At 52.4% G+C, this 27,341-nt stretch overlaps 2 protein-coding genes across 10 annotated transcripts in view; one reads left to right on the forward strand and one right to left on the reverse strand.

Annotated features, from left to right (window-relative positions):
• Positions 1 to 10,847, reverse strand: part of ZHX3 (zinc fingers and homeoboxes 3) — a 46,942-nt gene extending 36,095 nt beyond the window's left edge. For 2 of the 5 annotated variants that reach the window (XM_054081428.1, XM_054081427.1), the window contains exon 1: positions 10,710 to 10,847. The gene's annotated coding sequence lies outside the window, so the exon portion shown is untranslated. Of the gene's footprint in view, positions 1 to 6,354; positions 6,406 to 10,709 lie in introns of those variants that run through there. The other 3 variants (XM_054081430.1, XM_054081431.1, XM_054081429.1) reach the window with 2 other exon arrangements.
• An 875-nt stretch (positions 10,848 to 11,722) lies between these two features.
• LPIN3 (lipin 3) lies at positions 11,723 to 26,208 on the forward strand. Of its 5 annotated transcripts, none has more exons than XM_054081711.1 (21): positions 11,723 to 14,296; positions 14,664 to 14,882; positions 17,040 to 17,240; positions 17,556 to 17,651; positions 18,424 to 18,650; positions 18,875 to 18,982; positions 19,419 to 19,539; positions 19,685 to 20,135; positions 20,999 to 21,098; positions 21,219 to 21,388; positions 21,469 to 21,562; positions 21,782 to 21,851; positions 22,198 to 22,290; positions 22,795 to 22,859; positions 23,133 to 23,241; positions 23,449 to 23,597; positions 23,753 to 23,839; positions 25,167 to 25,319; positions 25,630 to 25,741; positions 25,834 to 25,937; positions 26,059 to 26,208. In XM_054081711.1, exons 3-21 carry the CDS (start codon positions 17,049 to 17,051, stop codon positions 26,201 to 26,203), a joined length of 2,646 nt encoding a protein of 881 aa, XP_053937686.1. In that variant the 5' UTR covers positions 11,723 to 14,296; positions 14,664 to 14,882; positions 17,040 to 17,048; the 3' UTR covers positions 26,204 to 26,208. The 5 variants fall into 5 exon arrangements, with proteins under 5 accessions (XP_053937686.1, XP_053937688.1, XP_053937687.1 ...); XM_054081713.1 differs by having other exon boundaries at positions 19,709 to 20,135; XM_054081712.1 differs by having other exon boundaries at positions 14,771 to 14,882.
• The last annotated feature ends 1,133 nt before the right edge of the window (positions 26,209 to 27,341 follow it).

Genomic DNA, 27,341 nt, shown 5'->3' on the forward strand with positions numbered 1-27,341 from the left:
GCTTGAAATCTAATCATTTTAAAAAATGAATAATATATTATGTATTACATTCACAGGCTGCAGCCAAATTTCTCTGACAATTTTTATGGGATTATAATAATATTCCTCTTTTAATGTCTTATTCTCCTGCTTCTGTGTTGAAGAGATGGGAAAGAGAGTAAATGGCTACTTAAGAACAGCTTGTGATGATCCGAACCAAAACTGAAAAGGGAGCAAAGTGCCACTTTCCCCCACTGAGAGGGGATGCTCAGCAAGAGCATCCTTAGGTGTCGGTTGTAACACAGCAGCCAAAACGCTTTCAGATGCCAGTGTAATTTTAAAGCAGGTTTTCCCAAGAAAAATCCTTTACTTAAAGGAAAAGCAATTTTAATTGTGAGGGAAACACACGGGTGGACAAACGTTGTGTTTCTGCCATTGAGAAATGCCCGGCTCTTACAGAGATCCGAAACAGCTCAACTCAACCCAGTGGAACCCAGAGTAGGTGTAAAAGCTGAGTACACCTCAGCTCACCCAGAGGTCACACATCCTCCCTTCCTACTACATTTGCAGCTCAGAAACCCTACCGCCTTGTCTTCTCCCTAAACTCTCCTTCTGCTTGAGGTGGAGCAGATAAACGGATCCATCCTTGGTCTTCCCAGTTTGCTCTACCCACTACTAACAAGCCCTGTCTGAGCAAACTGCCAGCTGGGTCTCGATTCCGGCTCCTTCCGGGACCTGGCTGGGGCTCAGCCTGCAGAGAGCTACACAAAACAAGGATTTCAGCATTTCTTAGTCAGAATCTAAATGTCTTCTTTCCCCCACCTAAAAAAAAAAACAGCGCCAAGAGCACTACAGTGCTCGCTTGTACAAAGACAACAAACAAAATTGTATAGAAATAGAAGCAAAACCTTATTTTCCCCAAATTAACGGGCAAATTCTACAGCATGAACACAAGAAAAATGTTGGGTTTGGTTGTTTTGGTTTTTCTTTTTCCCTGCAAGGCACTTTGCAGGACAGTGTTCCTCTATAAAAGCATTCTTCTGAAAGCACTTCTCCCATGAAGCTCCCCCTCCAACAGCTACTGTTACAAATCTGCGATAAAAGACGTATTCAGCAAAGTTTGGCACACAAATAGCACCCTAACTGGCACTGCCAAAGCCTCGTAATTTTATCACGAATCTCCAAAATATTTGGAGAAATAAAAGATGCTCTTGCTGGGAGCTTCAGCTAGGAAAAGCTCCAGCTCTCGGGGTCATGAGAACTTCAGATTTCATGTGGGAGAAAAAGAAGACAGACAGATAAGTGTCTAGACAGTATTCTGGAGGAAAACTCTCAAGCAGGAGTGCAAATGGTATCCTAATTTTTAAGGATCAGGCAGAAAGAACCTTTCTGATAGATAACCACTTGGTTTGATCCAGCTTCAGGACTCGGCAGACTCTCACTGGTGACTTCAGAAGATTTTTAGGGGGAACCACGCTGTGAACTTCAGCCATGGAATCATCCTCAGAACAAATGCTTTGCAAACTCTGGGGAGAGTGGCTGTCCCCAGTGCCGCATCACTCAATGCTCAACTATGTGTGTGGGATCAGAGCCACAGAGGTCCCGCGTGGACTCTGGAGCTCAGCTGAACAGGGATGCTTTCCTTGCCTAGACAGGGTACGAGTCCCGGGCTGCTGATCTGGCCACCAGCCCTGCCAAAAATTAAAAGAAAAGCAGGAGGTCTTGCTCTGTTCTGCTTTCCCTCACCAGCACACCTTCCCGATCCTTGCTACCATGGTGTCTCCCTATCCCTTGGCATGGGCTAGACTTCTCCAAGAGCTTCTGCACCAGCAGAAAGCTGTATCCTGTCATCCCTAACCACCAGATCAGACCAGCTGTCTCTCAAACCTCTAATTTACGTTTGCACGGGAAATATAAATGGAAATAAGACCCCACACTGACTCAGCAGCGTGGCAAGGCCAGTCCATCAAAGCCCAGGAGATGTGCAGGTCCTGATGGAGAAGGACAAGCCCCAGTGGCGCGGATGGAGAGCTTTGCTGTTTCTGTAGAAGATGGGCTGAGCCCAACACAAAAGCAAATAACACTTATAGGGCATCTTTGCAGGGATGTACGCGCACACATCCAACTGCAAGCACAGCTCCTCTGTCCTGCTGTTCTTCCCTTCCGTGCCAGAAACAAACTACAGCCAAACTGGACCCGGCCTCCACAGTGCAAGGGATGAGAAACATCTCAGCAATGAATAGACTTCAGCTGGAATCTCCCAGGAGACAGCATTAAAATGAAGGAGGGAAGAAATAAATAAACTGAGGAGAAAAGAATCAACTTGCCTGTATCAGCCATGCCAACTTCTAAACCCATAAGTCAAGCCCTCAACACCACAGTACTGGCTTCTGGTCTGGGATACTGGGAAATAACCAGGCTACCATGGGGTGGTGTGAAGAAGGCATCTCCCTACCCATTTCTGCCCAAGAATTCCCATTTTCCAGCTTTTCTCTGTAACCACAAAGCTCTGGCGGGTGTTTTCTTTTCTTTAAAAAGACAAGATTTTCACTAAAGTCTTTGGTTCCGAGTGCTGGGCTTTAATCCAAGTGCCAGAGGAGGTCAGAAGAGAGCGATGGGGTGCACGAGCTGGCCACCAGCAAAACCCTTTTCCAACCAGCTCAGCTGGCATCTGGATTTGGGGATCCACACAGATGCATTCGGGAAGCATTTCCCAAAATGCAGAGTTTAACCCCAAAACTGTATCATGCAGCAGCAAGCACAACTCTAGAATACTCTGTAAATACATCCCTCTGTACCACGCTCACCAGGTCCTGCTCTAAATCTGGTTCACCCACCAGTCGCAGAAAATAACAATATTCTCCCTGGTTTTCGGTGCAATATTCCCAAGCTCATCCAGAGAACCTAGGGAGTCACTATGCTATAATTAGAGCTTTATTACAAAAGGTGTTTGGGATGCCTGTCAGCGCTGAAGGAGACTCTGTACTTAAGGCACACACGTAGCAGCAGCAGGACAGTTTTTTGGCTTTCATAAAAAAACCCAACTTGTTTACTCACCTCAAGTGACTTCGCTTGCTCTCTACTTTGCAAAGACTATTTTCAGCCTCTACCTTGATTAATGGCATTTTAAAAGGGCGAAAAGAAAAAGCCATCAGTGAGGTGGTTTAAAAAGATATATTTTTTTATCCACAGCTCATAATGAGATTACCAGGTCAATCTTGCTTTCCAACAAAAAAAAAAATATATTAATCCAGTGCAGGACATGCACATTCACTCGCTCATTACTGCAGGATTGTTGACATTAGCTTTTATTTTTAGAAAAACATCAAGCGTGGAGGGGAAACGAAACAATGTGATACTTCTTTGAGACTGTCTCTAACATTAGGAAAACATGCAAAGAAAATACCATAGTGATTCGCTTGCATACCTTCCCACAGAGCTCCTGGCTCCAATTTGTAAAATAATAAATACTGATTCAAAGCATTTGAGCTGGCCTGACTATATATTTTTTTTTTTTTAATTTTAAATAACATCTGACAACGTCACTATATCCTGAGCCTTTGGGAGGGAGAGAACACACCAGGGATGCTCTCTGGGATCTAGTCTCCCTCCCAGCCACCACGTATGGGGTGACCCTGGGCAGATCTCATTCCCCATGCCAAAACTAGGGAATTGTTTTCCCCATCCATACCAGATCACTAGCTTGAGGCCAAAGAGACCATTTCACATCCCAAGCACCTCCAATTGCCCTAATTTCGCAAACACTTCAATAAAAAAGGTTGCTCCATCAAACACACCAGGATTTCTCACCTTCGCAGCACAACGTGGTACTCTCATATGTGATGCCCGTGGGGCCAGGATGTCAGCAAACCACCTCCTGCTTCTCTAAATAAAATATTTGTAGGCTTACAAGCACTGAACTATATCACAACTTAGCAAATGTTGCTAGAATTAAGTTTAAGCTGGAAAGAAAAAGCATCTTTAAAGCGATGCTCGGGTTCAACACCTGATAGCAGCATCACCTGTGCTTTGCTTTTGGAAAGTAAGTGCTGAGGGTGAGGTGGCGAGGGGACATCAGGGCTGCTCCAGGAGGGGAAAAACATCATTAGGAGATAAAATTATCTCTGCTAATACTGAATGTGAATTCAGGTGTGCAATAACACCAGCTGTTACAGCTGTACAGCTCTGCAGAGGTGACCTTTCCTGGGGCTGCCCAGACACGACACCACGGAGGTATCAAGGCAAGAGAGAGGATTTCTCTAACCCCACCTTTGGGGAAGGGTTGCCCAAAAAAAAGCAGCAGAGGAAGGCAAGGCAGAAAACAGCTGCAAATCCCCGTGGTAAGAGGGTGCCCAGCCCCTGGCTGCTCTGAAATCACTCCTTCGCAAATGCTGATTTCCATCCTTCCCTTCCAATCACAACAACAAAACATTTGGGCTGGATCTTTGTGCGGTAAACAGAAACAAATATCACTATTAATGGCCTCTGGTGGACTTATTTTTGTATCCTGCAAAGCACCACAGCAAGGGAATGTTTTCTTCTTCCAGAAAACTATTTATCGTTACATACCTACATAAAATCATGGATATTTGACTTAAAATGCCTATTTTCCTCCCAAAAACAGCAGCTGAAATTGAGCTCCTTGGTTGCAAAATTAGCCATATTTTGCATCTGCAATTCAGTCTCAAGAACCTCCCTCACATCTCCTTTATAATCACATGCAGAACAGCTACACCGCACATAGCATTTTTTGCTACACTGAGCTTGAGGAAAATTTAAGACTTCTCCACCGCCCTGTCTTCTTTTTTAATGGGAGAGGTGATTATTGAAATTAATTCAGAAAATAGTCGGCATTCACCAATCAGCTCAGCAGTTTGGGTTTTCTTCGGCTGCTGGTTACATGCTAATTACTGTACTGGTGGGATTATTTCCCATTCACATTTGGAATTTACAGCACAGTAGGGAATTGATTAATTTAGAAGAAAAATACAAAAAGAAATCAATGACATTTTAAATTCAACTTTTTTTTTTTTTTTTTTTTAATTTTCTTTCGAGTCTCATGCCTACAAGGACCTGACAAACACAACCCCAGCAGAACAGATGCACAAGGCAGCACTTCCAAGCATTAAGGGGCAGAACAAGAATGACATCTCCGGAGCAGACACTTTATGAAGGCAAAGCAAGCCTTCCATGTTCAATATCTCTGCTGTTCACAGCATCCTCTGCTGCCTCACAGCTACTGTACCCTTTCCTACTTGGCCAACAGATGGAATAAGGCAGGAAGACCTCCCTGTGAGTGGGAGATAAGCCCTCATCTCCAAGCCCAGGACTCCAGTGATGCTGAAACACCCGTGCTGAGGTGGGAACAGGGCTTTGAGCAAGCAGGGAGCAGAAGTGGCAATGGCACACACGTCCCATGGCGGTCTTTGCCCCATGAGCAGCTCTGATGAATGTAGGTGGCTTTATTCTCACCCCAGAAGAGCGAGAGGGATGGGGTAATGCATATCCACAACACCCACCAGCAAGGACTGGGTTCTTCACTCAGCAGAGCGCCTTAATTTTGCTCGGAGAATCTCAAATACTATTTACCACTTCATTTAACCTGGGGAAGGACACACGTTGATACACCAGTACTGCCAACAGCAGGGCTTGGAGCATGCAAGGGGCTTTGTGTTTACCTTGCAGCGCTGTTTATTGGGGGGGGGGGCTACCCCTCACCTCCACCCTTTCAGCTACAACCAGCCTGTTAAAACTCTAATTTAAAATAAAAAAAGAAAACAAACCCAAAACTATCCTAGATGGCAGAAAAACCTCCAGAAACAGTGGTGGCATGAGGAGAGCAAACTCAGCTCAGCATCACCAACGTGGGCTGGGTGAGCAGGACAACACCACGGCACTGAGACACAGACAGCAACAGCAGAGGGGAAAAAAAGCAAAAAGCAAAGGACCTGCAAACCTGCAATGGGTGCCACATCACCCTCGCTCTCAGCCTCTCCTGCCTGTAAAGCAACATGAAAATGCCAGACACCAGAGCAGGGAGTGCAGGCTGCTATTTCAAACATCCACGGCACTTCACGGTAAGCACGGGACTGGAGGAGCAGAGCCTAACAGGTGGCTCATGGTCTTAATGAAATACTCACATTCATCTGTTTGCTCTTAGTCCAGACCATAAGACTGCATCCCCTCGTCTAGCACAGCTGAGGGGCTCTATGCCTAGCTTTTTGTTAGTAAATTAGCTCTGCCTCTATAAAACTATAATGGAAACTTCTGGAACCTTAAAAACCATGCTATTTTATTTAATTTTTTTTCCTCCCAAGCAAGTGCTAAAGCACATGGGGGGCATGGGTTGGAGTGGTGAGGGCAGCGCTCACTCACCTTCAGTAGGAGGAACGTTACAAAGGCCATCATTGCAATTGAACACAAAGTTTAGAAGGGCCATTCTCCAATTTTCTATATCTAAAAATAAAAATAAAGTAGGAATAAGGAGTGAAGGGCACACAGATAAAAAGGGAGTTCAGTTAAACACCACTGCATTATGCATGTAGAAAAAGGAGAAGGTGCACTCACAGTGTCCCTCTGAAAGGGGAGAGGAAAGACAAACCACGAAGTCTTTGAAACACATGAGAATGTCCTCATCCTGTGACTGCATCTGGTGGCAGCCCAGCCACCTCGGCTCTGCTCTTGTGCCATGTGTCATCACCGGCTCCTCTAACTCCACCACAGTCCTCATCTGACCAGGCTTCTTCAGTGACTTCACGCAAACTCACTCCATTTGCATTTTAAGCTTTGTTATTTAGAACATTTGTCCAGAAAAAAACCAAAAACAAACAAACCACCAAACAAACAAAGAAGGAGAGAAGTACAAAACTTTTTTTCCCCCTTTTTAGTTAGTAACATCATCCCTGTCCGAGTCAACAAAGAAGAAAAACCACCACGGCTACAAGAGAGATGCTGCAGACCTTCACGAAGACCTTCAAACACCAGCAAGCAGGATCTTCTCCAAATCAGCTTCCCTAGCATAAGTGCCTAAGCTACAAACATAACCACTCTAGGCTCCTGTTTGGTTAAAGCAAAGAGAGAGGCATGTCAGGGAGTGACTTGGAGTATGCACAGGGCAAATTATCCTTAGGATGATCAAGGAAGGAGAACCTGGATCTGGCTCTGGGCTCCTGCTCTCATAAGCAGCTTTCCCTATCTCAGGGCTGCGCCAGCTCCCTTCAAGAACAAGGATGACAATAATTTACATTAACCATAAGCAAACCAAGGACCTCTCCATGGGATGAATCTCCCTCATGCTTTTTCACATGGAAATCAGGTGGAAAACACAGAAAGGGGAGAAAAACCTGGGAGATGGGAACCAAGTGACCCACTGCAGCAAAGTGGGCAGCAAAGAGTCTGCACAAGCTGGGGGGCTGAGCGGTATGGTGGCACAGGCAGAGACATCTGCTCCCATTTTCTGCCTTTTGTTTGCACAGGTTTCTGCAGACCCTCAACGTTTTGCTTCTGCTCCCAACAGTTTCGCAGGGGAGCTAAAGCCCTGCCTGCGTTTGGAAGCAGGCAGCCCAGTCCCTGCAGTGGGTAACACCAGTGGGTCTTCCAAGGCTCATCACTGCCCAGGATACAGCCTTGCATTCGGAAATAGCAATTGATGCACCTACACAACAGCATCACAGGGAGCAGCGGGTTCCTCGTAGCCAGGAACGTGGAGCAGACTCCTGTGGGACCGAGCCACAGCCGTGCCCTGCAACGCTGCTGCCTCTGCATCCCTCCCACCGCACACACAGGGAGAGGCTGGACAAGGGACGGACACAGACCCGCGCCCCAGGGTTACGCAACTGTAAACCCAAGTTGTAGATCATTCCAGGAGCTATGAAACAAGCTGCTTTTCCGTAGTAACACCATAGTAACTGAGGCGGATGACAAAGCTTGCATGCACAAGGGTACCACATTTTTGGAGGGGAGGAAGAAGAGGTCTAAATAGAAGGAAAACCTTTCTGTAGAGCGAGGGGACACATTCATATAAAGGAGAAGTGGAGCGTCACTACTGCTTAAATCTCCTCCAACTGACGATCCAGATGGCTCCTACTCCCAACCTGGTTCACCTGCTCCAGACTTCCCCGCTGCCAGCGGTCCTTGCATCTCCCTGGTGAAAGCCAGCAGCCCCCACAGGGCTGGTTTTGCTTGTCTTTACAACAAGGATTTTATTGATAGAGATGTGCTCCTGCGAGTGACTTCGGGGCTTCAAGTTACCACAGCTTTCCTACAGTAGCAGGAACTGAGGAGGCTGAGCACCATCAGAAAAACCTGTGTGAAACCCCAACCCGTCTCTAATAAAATTCACACAAGCTACAGATGAGTTTGCATCTAAGGCAAAACACAATCCAACAGCCTCCTCTTTCCCATCCCCAAAGGTGGGTCAGGGCTCCAAAACTGTGTAGGCACTCATGTGCTGCGAGTTACTGGGATGCACTAAGAAGAAGCAATAAACAGACTGGAACAGTCTGCTCCCTCTTCTCAGCTACGCATCTCAAGCTGTAAAATACATCAAGGTCACAGACCCAACCCAGTTAATAGAAGTTATCATCAAATTGCTGTTTTCTTCTATGGTAAATAAAATGGATCTTCACAGTTCTTTTTTTTCCCCTCCTCCTCATCTCTTAAAGAGAACTTAGTCTAGAATAAGCTGTTCCAGGTAATGAAGTAAACTTCTGGCTTCTTATCCGTGGAGAATCGTTCCTTAGGACACCATGATCCTTGGTTGGGGACTGAAGCCAGAGTAGGTGGTCAGAGAGAAGAGCAGCAAAACCCTTCCTGCCCAGCCAGAGCATCCCTGTTGGGGAAAGCCCACGGCTGGGCAGAGCTCACTCCCTTAGGGGAGCAGGAATGGGAAAACACAGCTCAAGAAGGGTTTGTGTATGTTTTTTTTCTCCAGGCATGCTGGTCAGCCTAACAAGAGACATCACCTTCCTCTCCCCTAGAAGTTTCCCATCACGTAACCAGAATAGAAGAGGACCCCTCGGAAAAACCTTTTTTGCTTGAGTTTTGAGGGTGAAGACTAAGCATACCCGACCAGAGGATGGAGTTTAAAGCCCCAGACACAAGTCGTGGTGTTGCTGCTCCTCAGGCAAACCGTGAAAAAGCGATGCCGGAGGGGCTCAGACTGGCTCTTCACCTTGGACTCACATCTCCCCTTACCAAAACATCCCTGCTCTCCAAATCCACCACTCGGAGCAGAGAGGCCTCGCTCCGCTGGCACCTGGCCACATGCCCGGCTGCCACCGCAGGCGCCCTGGCATGGCCCAGGCAGGACTTTACCCCGGCAGCCCCGCGGCTGTGAGGTTAAACCACCATCCCCAGCCAAGCAAGGAAAGCATCAAACGGGAAAGCAGGACGGAGCGATCCAGAGTTTAGTCCCAGCTCTGCCACAGGTTTCTTAGGCAGCTGCAGGCACATCACTTAGCAGCAACTCAGTTTTCCTACCTGTGTGAAGAGGGAGATGCTGTCTGCTTCCATCCCACTCTGTCCCACAGCCAGGACCTTAAACCCAGCACTGCTGCAATGCTGGGAGCCGCAACAAAACCCACCCGGGACTAAAGCTTCTGCTCCCCAACTGCAGCACGAGTGGGGTCAGCACACCTCATGCCCGGAGCAAGCAGCCAGCGAGGGCTGGGAAAAAAGACTTTCCTTCCTCTAAAGACCCAGACTAAGAAATAAAAAATGCCAGAACATCCTGAGGGAAAGGCAGATGAGTACCAGGCAGCCCCTGTGCAGCTGCTGGGGGTCCCGGGCAGCCCCCACGGTAACCCGCAGCCCCCGTGCATCACCCCCCCCCCAGTCCTGGAGCAGACCCCATGCAATTGTCGGGGGTCCTGGGCAGGCACCCCGGTACCGGGCAGCCCCCTTGGGACCGGGGCAGACCCTATGCAGCTCCCGTGTAGCCTCCGGGCAGCCCCCATGGAGCAGCCATAGCTCCCGTGCAGCCCCTTTGGGACCGGGGCAGCCTCCGTGCAGCCCCCAGGGTTCCCGTGCAGACTTCCCGGTAACCGACAGCCCCTGTGCATCCCCCACAGCCCCAAGGCAGCCCACCTGGTATCGGGCAGCTCCCACACAGTAGCTGTGAGTTCCAGGCAGCTCCCGTGCAGCAGCCCCGGGGTCCCGAGCAACCCCTCCTTGGGGCTGGAGCAGCCTCCGTGCAGCCCCCGGGGTTCCCGTGCAGATCCCCGTGCATCCCCCACGGTCCCAGAGCAGCCCCCGTGCACCCCTCAGGGCTCCCGTGCAGACACCCCACGGTACCGGGCAGCCCCAAGGCAGCCCCCCGAGGTCCCGCGCAGTCCCATGCAGCCCCCCCCGGTCCCGGGCAGCAGCCAGGGGTCCCGTGCAGCCCCCCTTGGGACCGGGGCAGCCCCCGTCCCGCGGTTCCCGTGCAGCCCCAGGTAACACGCAGCCCCTGAGCAGGCGCCACGGTCCCAGGGCAGCCCCAAAGCAGCCGCCTGAGGTCCCGGGCAGCCCCCGTGCACCCCCCACGATCCCCCGGCAGCCCCCACGGTCCCGGGCGCACCGGCAGCTCTCTAATTGAATCGCTTTTAATTGCAATGTTAATCGCTAGGGAGCCAGCGCCAGCAAGCGAGCGTCCCCGGTGGGTGTGTTGGGGGGGGGGACACGCGTGTCGCGACCCCCGGGTGGCGCCCGGCGGCTCGGGGGGGTTCGGTCCCGCGGGATAGGGCACTCACCGCGGCAGCTGCCCGGCTCGGTGCGGCGGAGGCCCCGGCGGAGAGCGCGGGGCGGTACGGCGGGGCGGGCGGGTACCGCCGAGCGCAGGCACCGGCGGGGGCGGGCGGGGAGGGAGGGAGAACGCGGAGCGGGCGGGCGCGACACACAGCGGCATCAGCCGGGCCGCGCGCCGGGCGGGGCCGTGACGTCACCGGGCGGGGCGCGCGCTTGCGCGGGGCGGGGCGGGGAGGACGGGAGGGGGTGCGGGAACGGGGATGGATGTCGGGGAATGGGGTGCAGGAGTGGGGAACGGGCATGGGGTGCGGGCACCGGGTAAAGGGCACCGGGTAACGGGCACCGGGTGCAGACAGTGATAACGGGGAGCACACACCGGGTGCGGGCGTTGCGGAACACGCAGCGGGGAATGGGCACGGGGTGCGGGAATAGGGGAGGGCGGGGAGAAGGCTGCTGCTGCCCTGGGGAAGGGGGACGGGGTGCGGACAGTTTGAACGAGGAGCGCACCGGGGAACGGGCGGCGGGGAGGGCGGGGCGGCAACGGCTGCTGCTGCACTGGAGAACGGGCACCGGGGAACGGGCACCGGGTGCGGACAGTGACAACGGGGAGCGCACACCCGGTGCGGGCACCGGGGAGGGCGGGGCGGTGGCTGCTGCTGCGCCGGCGAACAGGCATCGGCGAACGGGCACCGGGTGCGGACAGCGATAACGGGGAGCGGGCACTGGGGGGTGGGCGGCGGGCAGGGCGAGGAGGAGGCTGCTGCTGTACCGGGGACCGGGAGGCAGGGAATGGGAATGGGCACTGAGTGCGGGCACCGGGGAGAGCGGAACGGGCGTGAGGACGGTGATAACGGGGAGCGCGCACCGGGGAACGAGCAGTGGATGCGGGCACCGGGGAGGGCGATGGGGACGGGGAGGGCGGCGAGCGCCTGCCCCGGGGGTGCAATGGGCACCGCGGAGGGAGGTGTAGGTGGGCACCGTGTGGGAGCGGCTGGGAGGGCACAGGAACCGGGCACCGGGGGCAAACGCGGAGGGCAGCGGTGGGGACGGGCAGGGCTGGGCGGTGATGCTGGGCTTGGGGCTCCTCTTCACCCACCACTTCCCCGCAGCCTGTCGGTGCCCCAGCCCAGCGCTCTGCCCCGGCTGAAGGGCTGCCGGGGGCTCCTTCCGGCTCGGGGAGCTGAATCGGCTCCGTGAAACCGGCCCGGGGTGCGGAGGAACTGTGCACCCCACTGCCGGCGGTGTGTCAGGGTGTGCTGCGCAGGCACAGCCTTTGCGGGTGCGCTCAGTGCTACCGAGGAAAACTCACCTATCCCTGAGCAGCTCCACACCGTGTGCCAGCGCCCGGTGGAGCCCGGCTGGAAGCACCTTGCTCCTTCCCACTCCATGCCTTTACCCCCAAAGGGGTGATTTTGCTCCAGCCGGTGCAGGATGGATGCTGCGGGGGGTCCGGCTGCAGGGTGAGCAGCTCTGGATGCCGCTCCTTGGGCTGGAGAGATGCTCTTGGGGCGGCCAAAATGCTGCACCTCATGGGCTTTGGCCGCGGTTGATAAAAGCGTGATATGAGCAGGTCAGGGATGGAACAGAGCACCGACAATTTTTTAAATAAAGTGTGGCTTGGAAACATCATCTCTCTTGAAACAAGACACCAGCTCTGGACACAAGATAAAAGATTTTTCAGCTGCCGACATGTGCACGTCATCCCATGTTTCCTGGATTTGGAGCTAATGGTCAGACTCTGCTCATAGTTACATTGATGTATATGTGATGTCACTTACCTAGAGCTGTTGGCTATAAAGCACAGGTCCTGGCTGGATTATCAGCAGCTGGGACAAAAAAAAGCTAAGGGTTCTCAGTGCATCACAAGTTCAGAGACTTCAAATTCCAGGACCATTTAGTGCTTGAGCTCTCCTGGGTTCAGAGCGTGGTTGTTTCCCTCTGCAAGCCCTGGTTCTTGGAGCCACAACTTTTCTGTTTTTACATAAGCTCAAAACCTTTGTGTTTACGCGAGAAATACGAAGTTTTAACAGGTTGGATGCTGGGAGCCAAATGAGTAGTGCATGTTTATAAAACAGAACAGATGGTTTTCAACCAGTCCTGTGGCCATAATTCACTTTTTTCAATGTTTGTGATTGGTGACCGAGGATGGCATTAAAAAAAATGGCCTTCTCACCCACTCCATCCCATGCCAGGCCAGTCTGGCCTGATCTTTCTGGAAATGGGAAAGGAGGGGAAAAAAAAAAACAACCAAAAAACCAACACCACAGTTTTCCTGTCATGTTCCTAGCTCCAGGGCTGGCACTTGGAGTGGCTGGACTTCTATGAATAGCCCCCATTCCTGAAGGAGCAGGACACCTGAGCCTTGCCCCCCATGGCTTTCAGGGGATGGGAATTTCACTCCGTTCATCTGCGCTGACTTTGTGTTTGTGCCTCTCCCCTTGTTCCTCCTCTGCTGAGCATGAGTGCCTGGTGACCTGGCCATGGGCTGGGGGGGTCGGTGGCAATCACCCACCCTGGGCCCCCCTGAAGCCCCACTGGGGTCCTCAGCAGGTGCTGCCTGGTGCCAGCCCACCCTCCCCAGTGACCACAGCCATGCCTGGCCATCCCCAATAGCTGCTTTTGGTCCGATTTCACCAAGGAGTAGAGCCCCAAACCACTCTTCCAAAGTTTGCCATTATTGAGGGGCAGCTCAATCCCCTATAACTCAGGTTCTCATGAAACCTCGTTCCTCCCTACAAGGACCACACAGCAGCACCATTCACGTTCCTCTCAGTCCAAACCTTGCCAAGGTGCACCCAATCTCACACCCAGGAGCAATTAAGTGAACCACACAGCAATTATTGCCCTCATGGTCCTAGTCCATAGGACCCCATAGCAATCCCTACAGCTCTCTGGAGGAGGGAGCAAACAGCACCTGGCACAGGCTCCCTTGCGGGATACTTCCCACTCCGGACTGTCCTCAACCTGGCCGCAGCTCTGTGAGGATGCTCTGCAGCCATTGCAAGGCAGCTTTTAAAGGACAGGTCTTTCCCAGAACTGTGTGCTCAGCCTCTGCAAGCACCTTTTCCAGAGGACTCAGTCTCTCCTGGGGTCTGAGATCTGGGGGTTTGTATAGTCTGTACCCTGAGGGGTTGAACACTGAGAGATTTGGTCTGGAAAATGAAAAAAAGACCGTCTTTGGCGATTCCAGCCTGGTGGGTCAAGCTACAGTGTACTTTTGGGGTGATGGGTTAGAGAAAGAAGAAGGAAGGGCCTCCACCAGTGCAGGCAGCTGGAGCTGCTGGGGCTAACGAGCTGATTGCAATTAGACACAGGAGCTGTTTGCAATGAGGCACAGCTGCTCCATGCAGCAGTCTGCTGCCTCCCCAGATCCACCCTCCAGCCTCCCAGGTGTCTTCATAAAGTCAGGAGGAGGCTCTGTGTGAAGACTGGGTGGTTTTTGGGAGCCAGGGCCCTCCCCTTGCTCAGGTGAGAGGAAGGAAGCGGTAGGGAGAGGAGGAGCTGAGGGTGTTACTGCTGGCAGAGTGGCTCCTGGGGTGTCTGGGCTGGTTGCCCCAAGCTGAGGAGGTGCTGAGGTTCAGCAGCTGCTCAGGTAGTGGAGAAGGTCTGGGCAGCTTGCAGTGCGTGGTGGATGGGGAGCGTGGTTGCGCAGGATGGGAAAAGGTGTGCTGCTTACCAGGTGGCCCTGTTTGTTGCTGCCTAGAAGCAAAGCAGGCTGATGTTAGCAAAATATCTGGCTTATTTGGGAAGCTTTTTAGCTGGAGAGGTGGGTGGGAGTTGTGTTGCCCCCTTTGCCCTCTGCAACAGCAACAGGGTGAAGGGCTGATCCTGTTTCTGGGGTTTAAGGGTGGGGATGTCCCTTTTCTCTGTAGGGCTTATTTGTCGAAAGTGGTTTGGTGCCCTTGGGCTGGCTTGAAAACGCTTCCTTCTGCCTTATTCATTTATTAATCTCTCTACAGAGCACAACTCATTCCTCATCTCCCTGTTGGATCTGTTCCATCCACCGTGGGGCTGAGAGATGCAAGAAGTCTGAGCCTCTTCACTCTTTTTCTCTGCGTGTCTCCAGTTGCCTTGGGCGAAACCCACGGGGAGTTAAAGCGGAGCTGAAAGCTGTAGCAGAGCTGTCCTCTTCCTGCTGCCCGAGCTCTGGCGCTGAGCGAGTCCTCAGAGACGTGAAGGTAGATGCCTGAGGAGGGGGAGCTGTACCCTGAGTCAACGAGACATGAAGTCTGGTGGTGGGGCGGCACTGGCTTTGCAGAGGGGCTGTGGTACTGGTATGAGGCGCTCGGCAGTGTGTTTTTCTGGGTGGCTGCAGTGCTGTGTTCAGCTCTTGCACCTTGTGTTCACTGTCAAGGTGCTGCTCAGTGTGGGGCTGTTCCCAGGGGCTCTTTCCACACCCAGACCTCATGCGATGTGCAGGTTTATCTGCCAGGGATTTTTCTGATGCGCTTTTCAGGTCTATCTCCATGTATGCCCCAGCCAGGAGCCTCATGCTGCTGGCCTGGGAAAATTAGGGCCAGCCCGATTGTCTCTCCTCTTTGAGAGTCCCCGGGCTCTGCAGCCAGGAGCTCTCTCCTGGTTGCTGCCAGGCCCTGCAGCATGGCAGGGAAGGCAGCTGGAGGGCTGCCCACAACGGCAGCGATGCCTGGGAAAGCTGGGCTCAGCAGGTTGGTGGGTGGCCCCGTGACCCTGGCCCTGCTCGCGGCAGAGCTGATGGAAGCAACCGAAGCTTCAGGAGTCAGCCAGTGCTTCCCTGCTGTCCCGCCCTGGGGACAATCTGGGCTTTGGGCTTATTCCCGGCTATGAGGAAGAGGTGAAGGAAACAGACCATGGAGCAGGGACCATGTGTCCCCACACGGACCGCCTTCCTGAAGGGATGTCTGGTAATGGGACGGGACTGAGCTTGTGCAAAACGGATCAGACAGGCCGTGTGTCTGCTGGGGCAGAGGCATCATTGGGAGCCACCTGCTTGTCCACTTCTCTTTGGGTAAGGAACCATCTCTCATGGGCTGTCCCTTGGTCTGGGTGTGCGCTGAGAGCCCCTGGGGACACTATGCCATTGGCTGATCCTGCTGCCAGCACAAGAGGTTTCCTTTACTTCATCGGTGGTCCTTCCAAAGTGGTGATTCTGTGTCGTCATCCACTCCTTGGGATAAGGTGGAGTGCAGAGCTGGCAGCTTAGGAAGCTGGGCTCAGCCTCTGTGGTTCCCAGCCACCGGTGTGATGCACCAACACCAAGACTGGCATCCTGCTGATGCCATGTGCTGAGCAAACAGGGCAAGGAGCCACTGTGGCCCAGGGGCTGGTACCACCACCCAGCACCCTGGCATAGATCTGCAAGAAAATACTCCAGGGATTCCAATGTGTTGACCAGGAGGCATCTGCCAGCCTTGGGCTGCAGAAAGGGGGGCTGCCTGAGAGCCATGAGGAGCCTGTGTGGCTGGAGGCACGACTCCGCTCTGAGCCCCAGCGTTGACACCGTGAGTCTCTGGCTTTACAGCCACACTCTGGCACAGCAGAGGGGAACTATCTCTGCTTGTGGAGTAAGCAGCTGGAGGGCATGAGCAGGCAAGGGGATGAGCAGGAAGCAGGCAAAGTTTTTCTTCCACATGTTCTTGCTAATGAAAACCAGGAACCGTGTGACGTCGGAGTGCAACAGTGCCTTGTGAAAATGGCATTGCAGAGCTGGCCAGGTGTCCACTGGGCAGCGCAGCCCCTTTGCTGGGATTCCCTGGGTGACAGCAGTAGTGGCCAAGGCACGGAGGCAAGGCAGTTCTGGCTTTAACAAAGGCTCTGTCTGACTAATTTGGCAATGCTTAGGTGAGTTGCCTCCATTTCCAAGTGGGAAACACTAGGTTTGAGCTTTGCTCAAAGTGGATGTGTGGTGTATGCAGCATCTCCTCAGACTTCTCACCTCTCTACTCTGAGGGTCTTTTTAAGGACAGTGCTGGATGGGAGGTTTTGTGCCAACCAAATTCTTGTTTGAACAGGATGTTGACAGCTTGTTTGCAAAGTGTTGCTGTGTTCTAGTATCAGCCCTCCCAAAGGGTATATGTGATGGTACATCACAGTGGAAAAGAGGTCTTTCCTCCAAGCTGGATGCAATAACTGGTACTGTGGTGTTTGCCCTGTTTTCTGATACTCAGAGAGGCTCTGACTGATCTTCATCTGGGCCTTTTGTGTGTTTGCCTCAGTTTCCCTAGAGGTTTACCTGTTCCTGCAATGGGGCTGTGCTTCTAGATGTGAAATGGCTCTCCTAGAGTAAACTTGCATTGTGTTTAGCTGCTGGAGCCCTTTTTCCCCACCTGAGTCTATTCCTGTCTCTTGACTTGTAGTCTCAAACAATGAATTACGTGGGGCAGCTTGCTGAGACAGTCTTCGTCACGGTGAAGGAACTGTACCGGGGTCTGAACCCCGCCACCCTGACAGGCTGCATCGATGTGGTTGTGGTGAGGCAGCCTGATAACTCCTTCCGGTGCTCCCCATTCCATGTGCGCTTTGGGAAGCTGGGTGTGCTGCAGTCCAAGGAGAAGGTGGTAAGTGGTGCTATGCTGTCTTCTTTGCTGTCTCCATAACCTGCAGGTTATGGAAGAACTTTGTTTAAGGGGAATGGGAACCCTGCCAAAAGGACAGCTCACCAATTTTTGGAGGCAATGCCCCAACTGGAGCCAATCTCCTTCCAGGGAAGACTGTGCTTCCCAGGAAAACTAAGAAAGATCCCTTGCCTCAAGTGCTGGGTGGCTGTCAGCCCTGTGAGCAACCCCAACCTGTCCCCTCTCTGAAGAAGTGCTTTCCTTTATGCTGCTGGGTGAGTGGGTTCAAGTGGACAGGCTCCTTCTGCTCCTTGCCAGGTTGACATTGAAATTAATGGGGAGCCTGTGGACCTGCACATGAAGCTGGGTGACAACGGAGAGGCCTTCTTCATCCAGGAGTCAGAGGAAAATGAGGTTAGTGATATGAGGTGCTGTTTTTCTGTGTCCTGTTGTGACCATCTCAAAGTTCAGGCTTGATGGGGAAGGACCAGGTTTGGACTGCTCTTCTTCCACGGAGTGCTTCCATTATACCCTCTGGTTTGTGTGTCCAGAAGGGTTCCTACTCAAAGGACTTCATAACCAGTATGGAGGATGTGGGCAGTGGAGCAACTAGAGGGAGCATGACACCATATATCTCCATCCCAGACTGTGCTCCCTCCCTGGGCATGGCTGTTGGCCAGCCAGGCTGATATCTCAAAGCTTGGCCTCTTGAGGGATCTTATGACAGGGATGAGAGTGAGCCAGATGCTGTGGCAGGCTGCCCGCTCTACTGGGAAGCGAGATGAAACTAGTTGTGGCACCCACAAATCTTGGCAGCTCTCTCCAGGCTGAATTGTGGTTGCTGCGAGCTTGGGCTGGGTTTGAGAGCAGGGAGAGGACTCTAGATCTGAACCCTGTCTGCAGCCTTTGTAATTCTGGTCTCATGGTGCCATCTCCTGCCTGTCTCGCCTTGCCCACATTAAAGATGTCTTGAGTTTGTGACTGGATAGCCTTGCTTTTTTTAAAATGTGCTTTGCATGTACAACAAAACCTTTTTTTTTTTTTTATTTGGGCCTGGCCGCAAAACCACCCATGAGTTGAGGGCTTGGTTGTGCTGGTGGCACGTCTTACATAGACCAGAGCCATGAGCTGCCAGGCTGGAGGAGAGGGCAATGGTGCGAATGGGCTTTCTCAATCCTTGTTGCAGGGCAGCATCCCCTCCTGCCTCTGTACATCCTCCGTCCCAAAGGAGGAGAGTCTGGAGGATGCCGCTCAGCCTTCTCATGGGCAGGTAGCCTCTGGTACTGAAGTGACCCCGCAGAAGAGGAAGCGACGCAGGAGGAAGCCCAAGCGGAGGGAGGTGTTGGACTCCCAGTTAGAAGGCTGCAAGGACACCAAAAGTGATACGTCCGTAGAGGAGCCATCAGTTCCCAGGTGAAGTGCTTGGTCTGGACAGGGTGATGCAGTGGGTCAAGCCTGTAGGGTCACATTGGTGATGCCCAGCAGTGCTGAAACACAGGCATGGTGTTTCCAGGTTGGACCCCACTCTCCTGGGAGTAGAAAGCCTGTGGAAGTGGTGAGGTTTGGTATTGCTGGCTTTTCAGGAGAGGAGGTTGGTGTCAGAGAGCGGCATAACAAACCTGTTTCTTTTTTCCCAGTGACTCAGTGTATTTCTCCTTTGCTGATTTCACTGAAGAAGAAACTGGGTCGTTGCAACCCGCAGAGATGCACCCTTATTCTGATGGGGAGCTGGCCTCTATGGACAGGTAACGAGCCAACCCAAGGTGATCTGGTTGGCTTTGGTGAGAGAAGGGGATGTGCTTTGTGGCTGGGATGGTTGTAAGGAAAACCAATTTAGGTGTTGGGAGAGCTTTCCTGGCCTGATATGGTGTGGCTGGAGTAATGTTTGGAGTCTGTGAGGGACACTTCTGGCCATGGTCATAGACACAAGGAGCCCAAGTACATGGGGCTCTCAGACTCCTGCTGCTGAGCTGCTTCTGGGCAACCAGTGTTTCAACTTTTCTTCCTTGGGCCTCAGCTCCCATGGGTGTTAATCACTTGTTACTGATAGTCTTATGGGTCAGAACTGGCTCTATGGGAAATGAATCTTACAGGGTTCTTGGCTCTAAACGTGCTTGTAGTGGTAGGAAAGCATGAGGCTGTAGGGTAGGTGAGGTCCAGCATTCCTTTCTCTTCTTGCAGCCCCACACTGAGCCATCCATTTCCTCCCAAAAGTGACTCTGAGCTGGAGGTTAGACCACAGGAGACTTTTGCTCTAGGGGCTGAATCCCACATGCAGTGGACCTGGGGAAGGCTCCCTCGGGTGAGTGCCTGCTCATGCTCTTCTCTAGCAGCTGGTGGGAGGGGATGTCTGAAAGGCCTGCAGAAAGAGGAAGAGGCTGCGGCCAGGCAGCCTTAGAGGAATTGTCCTCTTCTGTCTGATGCTTTGGGCAACTTTCCATCCTCAGGCTTGTCATTCTGCTTTCCTTGAGGTGAATAAATCAGAACGAGTTGAACCAGCCAAGTCCACAAAGACCATTGCTACTGCAGCAAACACTACCTCCGTGACACCAGTCCCAGTGGATGAAGCAACCCATCCTGTTGCCACCTCTGAAGGTCTGGGAGAAGGTCCAAGCCTAGCAGACCCTCGGCGCATACCTTGTTCCTCTACTGTGTCTGTCATTGATCCAACACCCACATGCTGGGATAGGAACAGCCTCTCCAGGCTGAAGGACTTCCCTAGTGCTATGGGAACAGAAAGCTCGCTGGCCTCCTCAGTCCCACAAGAGGAACGGGAGGGAGGTGTGAATGTTGTGCCAGAGGTTCAGCTGGATGTGGAGCCTTTTGAGGGACGTGCTGTTCCAAGGCAGGTGGGCTTGGAGGGCCCTGAGTCCCAGCTGGAAAGCCAGAGGAGGGAAGGTGAGTGGGTGACTGGTGCTTCTGGAAGCAATGTTTGAGCCCGGAGATGTATTTGCCTTGGATAGGGGCTGGGCTGTTTGTTCAGTGTAACTCCTTCATAGCCACCCTGGGTATTCAAGGTGTGACGTGTTTGCTTTGCCCTCTCCAAGTGCTATGGGCTCCTTTGCTTTGAAGACACATTCCTCAGGTTTCCACCCACCTTCCCAGGAAAGCTTTCTTGACTTGTATTTCCTGAAGTCCATCCTTGGATGCCTCTGCTCTTGCATGCTTAGAAGATTTCTCAGCAGTGTAGAACACACCTTCACTTGAAATGTCTGGCAATGCCTGGCCTGTGTCTTCATCCTGAGCATGCCAAGTCGGGTGGAAAATCATTCGGAGTGAAGCATGCATACATCTCTCTTGTCAGTGTGTTTAAGGACTTGTATGTTGTTACCTGTGCTAACCAACCTTATTCTCCCAGTCAGCATAAATTCAGAACAAAATCATCTCCCTGAAAAGGACATGCTTGAGATCCCTCGCTGTACAAAGAGGGAGATAACAATGCATTATCCTACACGGTGCTAACTCCAAAAGGCATTTTCAGACAGTCAGAGCAGGACACAGGCAGGTCTTCAGCCTGTCCTCCTTTGTGTACTACTGGCAAGTGGTCTCATGCCAGTGCAGGTGCCTTGAGGTACTTCTGTTGCTGTTGATTTAAAGCAACTTTTCAAGTAGGAAAAGAGTTGCCCCCTTTGTGCGTTATTAATATTATATATATATATGACCATGATAGAGAAGAAAATCTGTTAGCCTTTATCAATAGATGCAGAGATGGTTGGAAAGGTGATTCAGCTAAGTTCTCTCCCTTCTGTCTGTGATTTGAGGATTCGTCAAAAGAAGTCCTCACCTGGGTCCCAGTGATGTTTACTTGGAAGACCTCTCCAACCTGGATGAGGAGCAGGTGGCTCTCTATTTCCCCAGGAGGTATGGGTTGCTTCAGCTGGCCAAGCTGAGACCTTCTTGAGTGATTCACTTACAGCAAAGGATGGAGGTATGTCAAAAGCTGTTGTCTGATGTTGCTGCTGTTGGTTCTCTTGCTGGTAGTGATGAAGAGCAGAGTTCAAAGACTGTGTCTGACCCCAACAACCCTCTGTGTGTCCAGCTGCCATCTGATTTGCCTGCCAAGAGCCCCACAGACTCCAACATTGATTTGATGCCTGCAATTGCGCTGTCGCTGTGCGGAGGCCTGGGGGGCAGCAGGCAGATACCTCACGGTAGGTGGGAGGGAGGGTCAAGTCTGCTGTTCTGAAACCCATTATGTACACCAGTGGCGTGACAGCCTCTGTCCCACCAGATAAGTTCATGGAGCACATGGTCTCGTACCAGCAATTTGTGGAGAATCCAGGACTCATTGATGACCCAAACTTGGTGATACTGATCAACAAGAAGTGAGTGGCCTGCTTTTCCTTCTGCTTCATACCAAGATGACCGGTGTGGTCCCTTGGTCCCTTCAGAAACAGTCCTGTGGGAGCATGGCTCCATCCAAGGCAATGATTATACCACAGTCATTGTGGGAGGTGACATTCTGGCTGTTCTGCAAGATGGTGATCTGGAAACTGCTTTTAGTCCAGGAGCAGTGATGTTCCTATTCCTCTTGCTTTTTCCAGGTATTACAACTGGGCAGTGGCTGCTCCCATGGTCCTATCCCTCCAAGCTTTCCACAGGAACATCCCTGAGGTCAGTGGCAGGACAAGCTTGCTGCCTCTACTTCTTTAGGGTATGAAGAGATCTGTGAGGCTGTAAGATGCCAAACTGCCCCTCTGGGGTTCTGCAGGCTGGCTGGGGCACAGCAGACCATCACTCCAGCCCACAAATCCTGGCCTCTGTCATTCTGCCTAGAATGAGTCATTGTACCCTTCACCCCAAAACCATCTTGGCTCAAAGCCGGCAGAGTCACACATCTTATCCTGTGAATAATTTTGCAAAGGAAATCCTGCCTGGGCAAGGGTCTCCTTGGCTTGTTGGCAGCTGAGCCTCTCTGGGCCGGGGACTGACTTCATCCCATGTTCTGCGATGTTCACAGAGCACCATCAACCAGCTGGTGAAGGAGAAGATGCCCAAGAAAGGCAGTAGGTGGTGGTTCTCCTGGAGGAGGAGAGAATTCCAGTCAGAGGAGGTGTGTTTGCAGCAGTGACTCTGACAACTGCGTTCCAAGGGGATGGGTGCAATTCTGGTATCTGGCAGGGATGGGGTAGAAGAGCAGCAGCAGGGTCCTGGGGATGGTCTGAGGCCAAGTATGGAAGTGGCCAAAGGGGGACCAAGTAGCAAGGTGGCTTTTGAAGGCGCTTGCTATCCCCTAGGGTGTGTTAATGCCTGAACAAGCAGAACAATACCTGGTAATGCACTAACATGTGGACCTTGTAATGGTAATTGTAAAATTACACAATGGTAATTGTGCACCACTCATGCCACAGCCCAGGTACCATAAGTGCTTGCTGGTCTCCATGCCCTACTGCAGCACCAGGTTGTGGTTCCTCCTCTGTGGGGCAATAGCCTCACGAAGGCAGGGGGACGTATTGCCATCTGTTTTCTGGTCTCGCCACTTTAAGTGGCAGTAAAGCAAAGCAGCCCCTGCTCCTGCCCTTGGTATCGGTGTGCTGACACCCCTTTCTGCCTGCAGCAGCAGCAGTCGAGGCCAGGGAAAGCCACTGTGGGGATGCTGCAGCACAACTCCTCTCGGCAGAGGTGAGTGCCTCACCCCCCAGTTGCCTTTGGGGCCCTTTGCAGGCTCTTGATCTTTTTTCCTCCTAAATGACCAGTTATCCTCAAGTCTACCTAATGTATGAGGATAGAAAGCTCTCTTAGGTCCATGGCTGACCTGAGTCCAGCCAAGCTCCTCCGTGGCTGCTTCTTGGTGGGTGGGTTGTCCTGGGTCCTCTCTAAATATCCCTGGAGCTTGTGGAGACAGTCATGGTCTGCAGAGTAGAGAGCCAACGTGCTCTTCCCTTCCTTTTACAGGCAGAAGGAGGAGGTGTCATCCAGTGATGATGAGCCGCTGCACCTTGGGGCTGCGCAGAAATCTCAGCCAACCTACAAGAAATCCCTGCGACTCTCCTCTAAACAGATCGTATGTACTTTACTCCTTCTTCACAGCCTGCTTGTGTGTGTAGGGATGAGACAGTTCTGTATCTTTATAGGGCATCCAAATAGTTCACCCTGGTTGTCCAATCTGTAGAGGCTTGGGGCCTCTGATCTGGCCAGTCTGGGCTCTGGCAAGTCTTGAACTGGTGTGGATTGGTGCTGGTGTACTACTTTTGTTCTGCCTCTGCCATAGGAGAGGCTGAAACTGCAGGATGGCCCCAACGAGGTGGCATTCAGCGTGACAACTCAGTACCAGGGCACATGCCGCTGCGAGGCTACCATCTACCTGTGGAACTGGGACGACAAGGTGGTGATCTCGGACATTGATGGAACCATCACCAAGTAAAGGGTCTTTCTGCCATCCTACATCCCTGCTCCCTCTTTTAGGGAAAATCATCCTTTTAAGGCTCGCGTAAGCAGCCAGAAGGTACCACAGATCACATCCTCTAGATACCCACCAGGCTGAATCAGCCTTACTTGGTCTCCTTTCCTTCTAGATCAGATGCTCTTGGGCATATCTTGCCACATCTGGGAAAAGACTGGACTCATCATGGGATTGCTAAACTCTACCACAAAATCCATCTGTAGGTATTGGGTTAACTGAGGCCAAGGGGAGTTGGGAGGATGATGGAGGAGAGGCTGAGTGGGAGCGAGAATCAGGGCTCCTTGCTCACTGCCGCTGGCCAAAATAGCCTAATTGTCTGCCAGTAATGGTTGTGTGGCTGCCTAGGTGATGTTGAGGGGTGATGTTGGGGGCCTGATCTGAGAGAAGCCTCCTGTGTTGCCTTTGTGGGGAGGAATCGTAGAATCACTAGGCTGGAAAAGACCTTTGAGATCATTGGGCCCAATCATACCTGTCCACTACTACGTCGCATCCCTAAGCACTTCCATCTACCAGTCTTTTAAACACTTCCAGAGATGGTGACTCAACCACCTCCCTGGGCAGCTGTTCTAGTGCCCAATAACCCTTTTGGTGAAAAAATTTTTCTTGATGTCCAATCTGAACCTCCCTTGGTACAACTTAAGGCCACTTTCTCTTCATCCTATCACTTTGGAGAAAAGACCTATACCCACCTCACCACAACCTCCTTTCAGAAAGGAGTGTGTCGGTAGTGGTTTTGCTGGAGAGCTGTAGCTGAACACTGATGGAGACGAGATCACACAAGATTACTCCAGGGAAGCCGCAGGCACAGCCTTTTGCATCACCATGAAGCAGTGGCCCAGGGGTGCCCCCAGCATTCCCAGCCCCCTGGATGGATGCTGGTTGCCTCTCTGCGTGCCCCCAGGGCACCGAATGTGGGATGCTGGCAGCAGGGGAGCCTGCCCTGCAGCTCCATCCCTGGCACCTGTGGCCACTAAGAGGCACTGTGAGCCCACGGATGGCTTGTCCCAGCCCCGGGGGGGTGGTCACAGGGCTCCTGTTCCCCGAGGGGTGCAGGTATGGGGCTGGGTTTGCCACCTCTGATCCTGCAAGAGCCCCCTACCCGCACGTCCAGCCATGCAGGCCGCTCGGGGGGATGCGGGGCTGTATCCAGACCCCCCGAGCTGCAGGCAGCCCTGTGGGGTGAAGGTGCTGGGCTGAGGGTCCCCTCTGGGTGCATGGATACCAAGCAGCAAAGGGCACCTTGCAGCCAGGATGGGGATGTGGGCGCTGGGAAGGGGCTGGAGGGTGGCACGAGGTCCCCCACCAGCACTGCTTCCCAGCAGTGAGAAGACCTGATTTAGCCATGGTCTTCTCTGGGCAAGTGAGTTGTGCTGTTCGGCAAGCAAGACAGCTTCACAAAGGGGTGAACAGGGTTTGGGCTAAGGCAAAGTATTCGGCTTGATCCTCCCTTTTCCTCCTTGGAGCAGGAGTGGAAAGGACACCTTGTCCAGGGCTCAGCTCAGAGGGGATCCCTGTGCTCTCTCTAGGAATGGCTACAAGTTCCTCTACTGCTCAGCTAGAGCAATCGGCATGGCGCACATCACCAAAGGTTACCTCAAATGGGTCAAGGAGCAAGGCTGTGCCCTCCCCAAAGGCCCCATCCTGCTCGCCCCCAGCAGCCTCTTCTCTGCCTTCCACAGGTACTGCACCCTCTCCTCTTCCCTGGCCCTGCACCTTCCACATCCCTGGGGATGGAATCCCCTTTCCCCAGCTTGATGGTGGGGGATGGAATCCCCTTTCCCCAGCTTGATGGTGAGGGATGTCACAGCTTCTGGCCTCGGTGGTGCAGGATGCCTTTCAGATGCCCCTCTCTGGAGCTTCGTGGCGAAGCTCCTGCAATGCACAAAATCATTCTTCAAATCACTTCTTTGAGCCGCACACAGCCTGGCTGCCCACAGTCCTGGCCCACCGATACCACTCTGACCTCTGTTCATGCTTCTTGTGCTGCAGGGGGGTGATTGAGAAGAAGCCAGAGGTGTTCAAGATTGCTTGCTTGAGGGACATTCAAAACCTTTTTGCCCCAAAGTTGCCCTTCTATGCGGCGTTTGGCAATAGAGCAAATGTGAGTGGGTCTCCTGGGGTGAAGGGAGGTTTCGGGCTGAGGTGGTGGTGTCTTCCTGTGGCTCTTATGCCTTGCTGGCCTTCATTGGGCAGGATGTCTATGCTTACAAGCAAGTGGGTCTGCCAGAGAACCGCATATTCACAGTCAACCCCAAGGGAGAGTTGATCCAGGAGCTCACGAGGAACCACAAGTCAACGTAAGTGACCTGCTTGTTCCTCAGCACTTTGGGGTTTGCTTGGCTTTAACCCAGAGCGTTGTTTCATGGGTTAGAAAAGCAAACAAAAAACCCCTAATGCAACTTCTTTCTTACCCCATAGGTATGAGCGGCTGTCAGAGCTGGTGGACCTGATCTTCCCTCCCCTGGGGCAGAGTGGAAGAGTTGCTCTGGTGTGTCCAGAGTATAGCCACTTTACCTACTGGAGATCTCCACTGCCTTCTGTTGATTTGGATGTCTTCTCTTGATCCCGTTATTTGCGGGCACCTGACCCTGAGCTCTCCTGTGTATCTTCTGCTGGGACTGGATGCCCCAGATGCATCTCCTCCTCCCTGTCTGCTACTCAGGCGTTTTATATTTCTAATACAGGTTATGTTCTGCACTAGTAAACACCCTTCTCTGGGGACCAGTGGGTCACAAGGAAGCTCTGACTCTACAGAAACTCTGTTTCCTAAATAGAATTTCCTGTAAGCTGGATCTTTCCATATATTGTTAATGTAATATATACTTCCATATTTCCATATTCTTAGCCAGGCTTTAAAGACATTCTTTTTCAAAGGTGGGAGTGGGTCACCGTCTTATTTATTGATGAGCCTACCTCCAGTATGACCAGTGTTCCCAGACAGTACAGCTACCTGCTGTTTGGTAGCTTATGGAATGAAGCTGTCCTGTGGCTTAATGACCCATTAAGGAGGATGGAAGCTGTTGGGGCTTTGAATGTTCCACGCTAATAGCAATAATTAATAAAAGGTGCCTTAATCCAGGCTGCCTCCTGTCTGCTGTAGACTCATGCATGGAAGTAGGGGCCAGGCTCTATGTCCTTAACAAACATTTTTGTGTTTCTCCTGCTGAAATGCCCTGCCAAGAGGGTCTTGGTGGTGACAGGGGCAGGACCTGGAACTTATGGACCTCTGGAGCAGCTGCACTAAAGGACTTGAATTTTTTTTTACATACTACCTTCAGGTAATGCTGCAAAGCTGACTTGATAGGGGAAGCAAAGCCTGGTGCTGCGTGTGTGCAAGGGGAGGAATTTCTCCTGTGCCCCTTGTATTGGAGCATTCAAGGAAGGCTCAGCTGCCCTTAACTGGGGCTGGGTTAGAACTGGTTTGCTTGTCCCTGTGCTGGGTGGGAGCTGTCTCTGAAACCACACAGCGCTGCAGGCAGCTGTGGGTGCAGCCAGGCTCCTGCCCTGCTCTGGGAGCTCTTGGCTGTCGTTAAAGAAAATAAAATGGGCAGGAGCACTGCTGGGCTCCTTCCTCCAGTCTGGCATCCAACTTCTCCTTCCCTGACCCCTGTGTGTGAGTGTAAATCATCTCCTACTCTGCCTGCCCTCTGTTCTTCTCTAAATAGCCTCTCTGCTCCAACTCTAGCTCCCTGTCTTAACCC

This window comes from Cuculus canorus, chromosome 16 (genome assembly GCF_017976375.1).
Source record: "Cuculus canorus isolate bCucCan1 chromosome 16, bCucCan1.pri, whole genome shotgun sequence".
In the NCBI taxonomy this organism is placed as follows: domain Eukaryota; kingdom Metazoa; phylum Chordata; class Aves; order Cuculiformes; family Cuculidae; genus Cuculus; species Cuculus canorus.

Coding starts and splice junctions, on each gene's coding strand:
- LPIN3 (XM_054081711.1), top strand. CDS start 17,049: ATGAATTACGTGGGGCAGCTTGCTGAGACAGTCTTCGTCACGGTGAAG. Junction 18,983..19,418: donor GAGCTGGCCTCTATGGACAG/GTAACGAGCCAA, acceptor CTCTTCTTGCAG/CCCCACACTGAGCCATCCAT. Junction 23,598..23,752: donor ATTGATGGAACCATCACCAA/GTAAAGGGTCTT, acceptor CTTTCCTTCTAG/ATCAGATGCTCTTGGGCATA.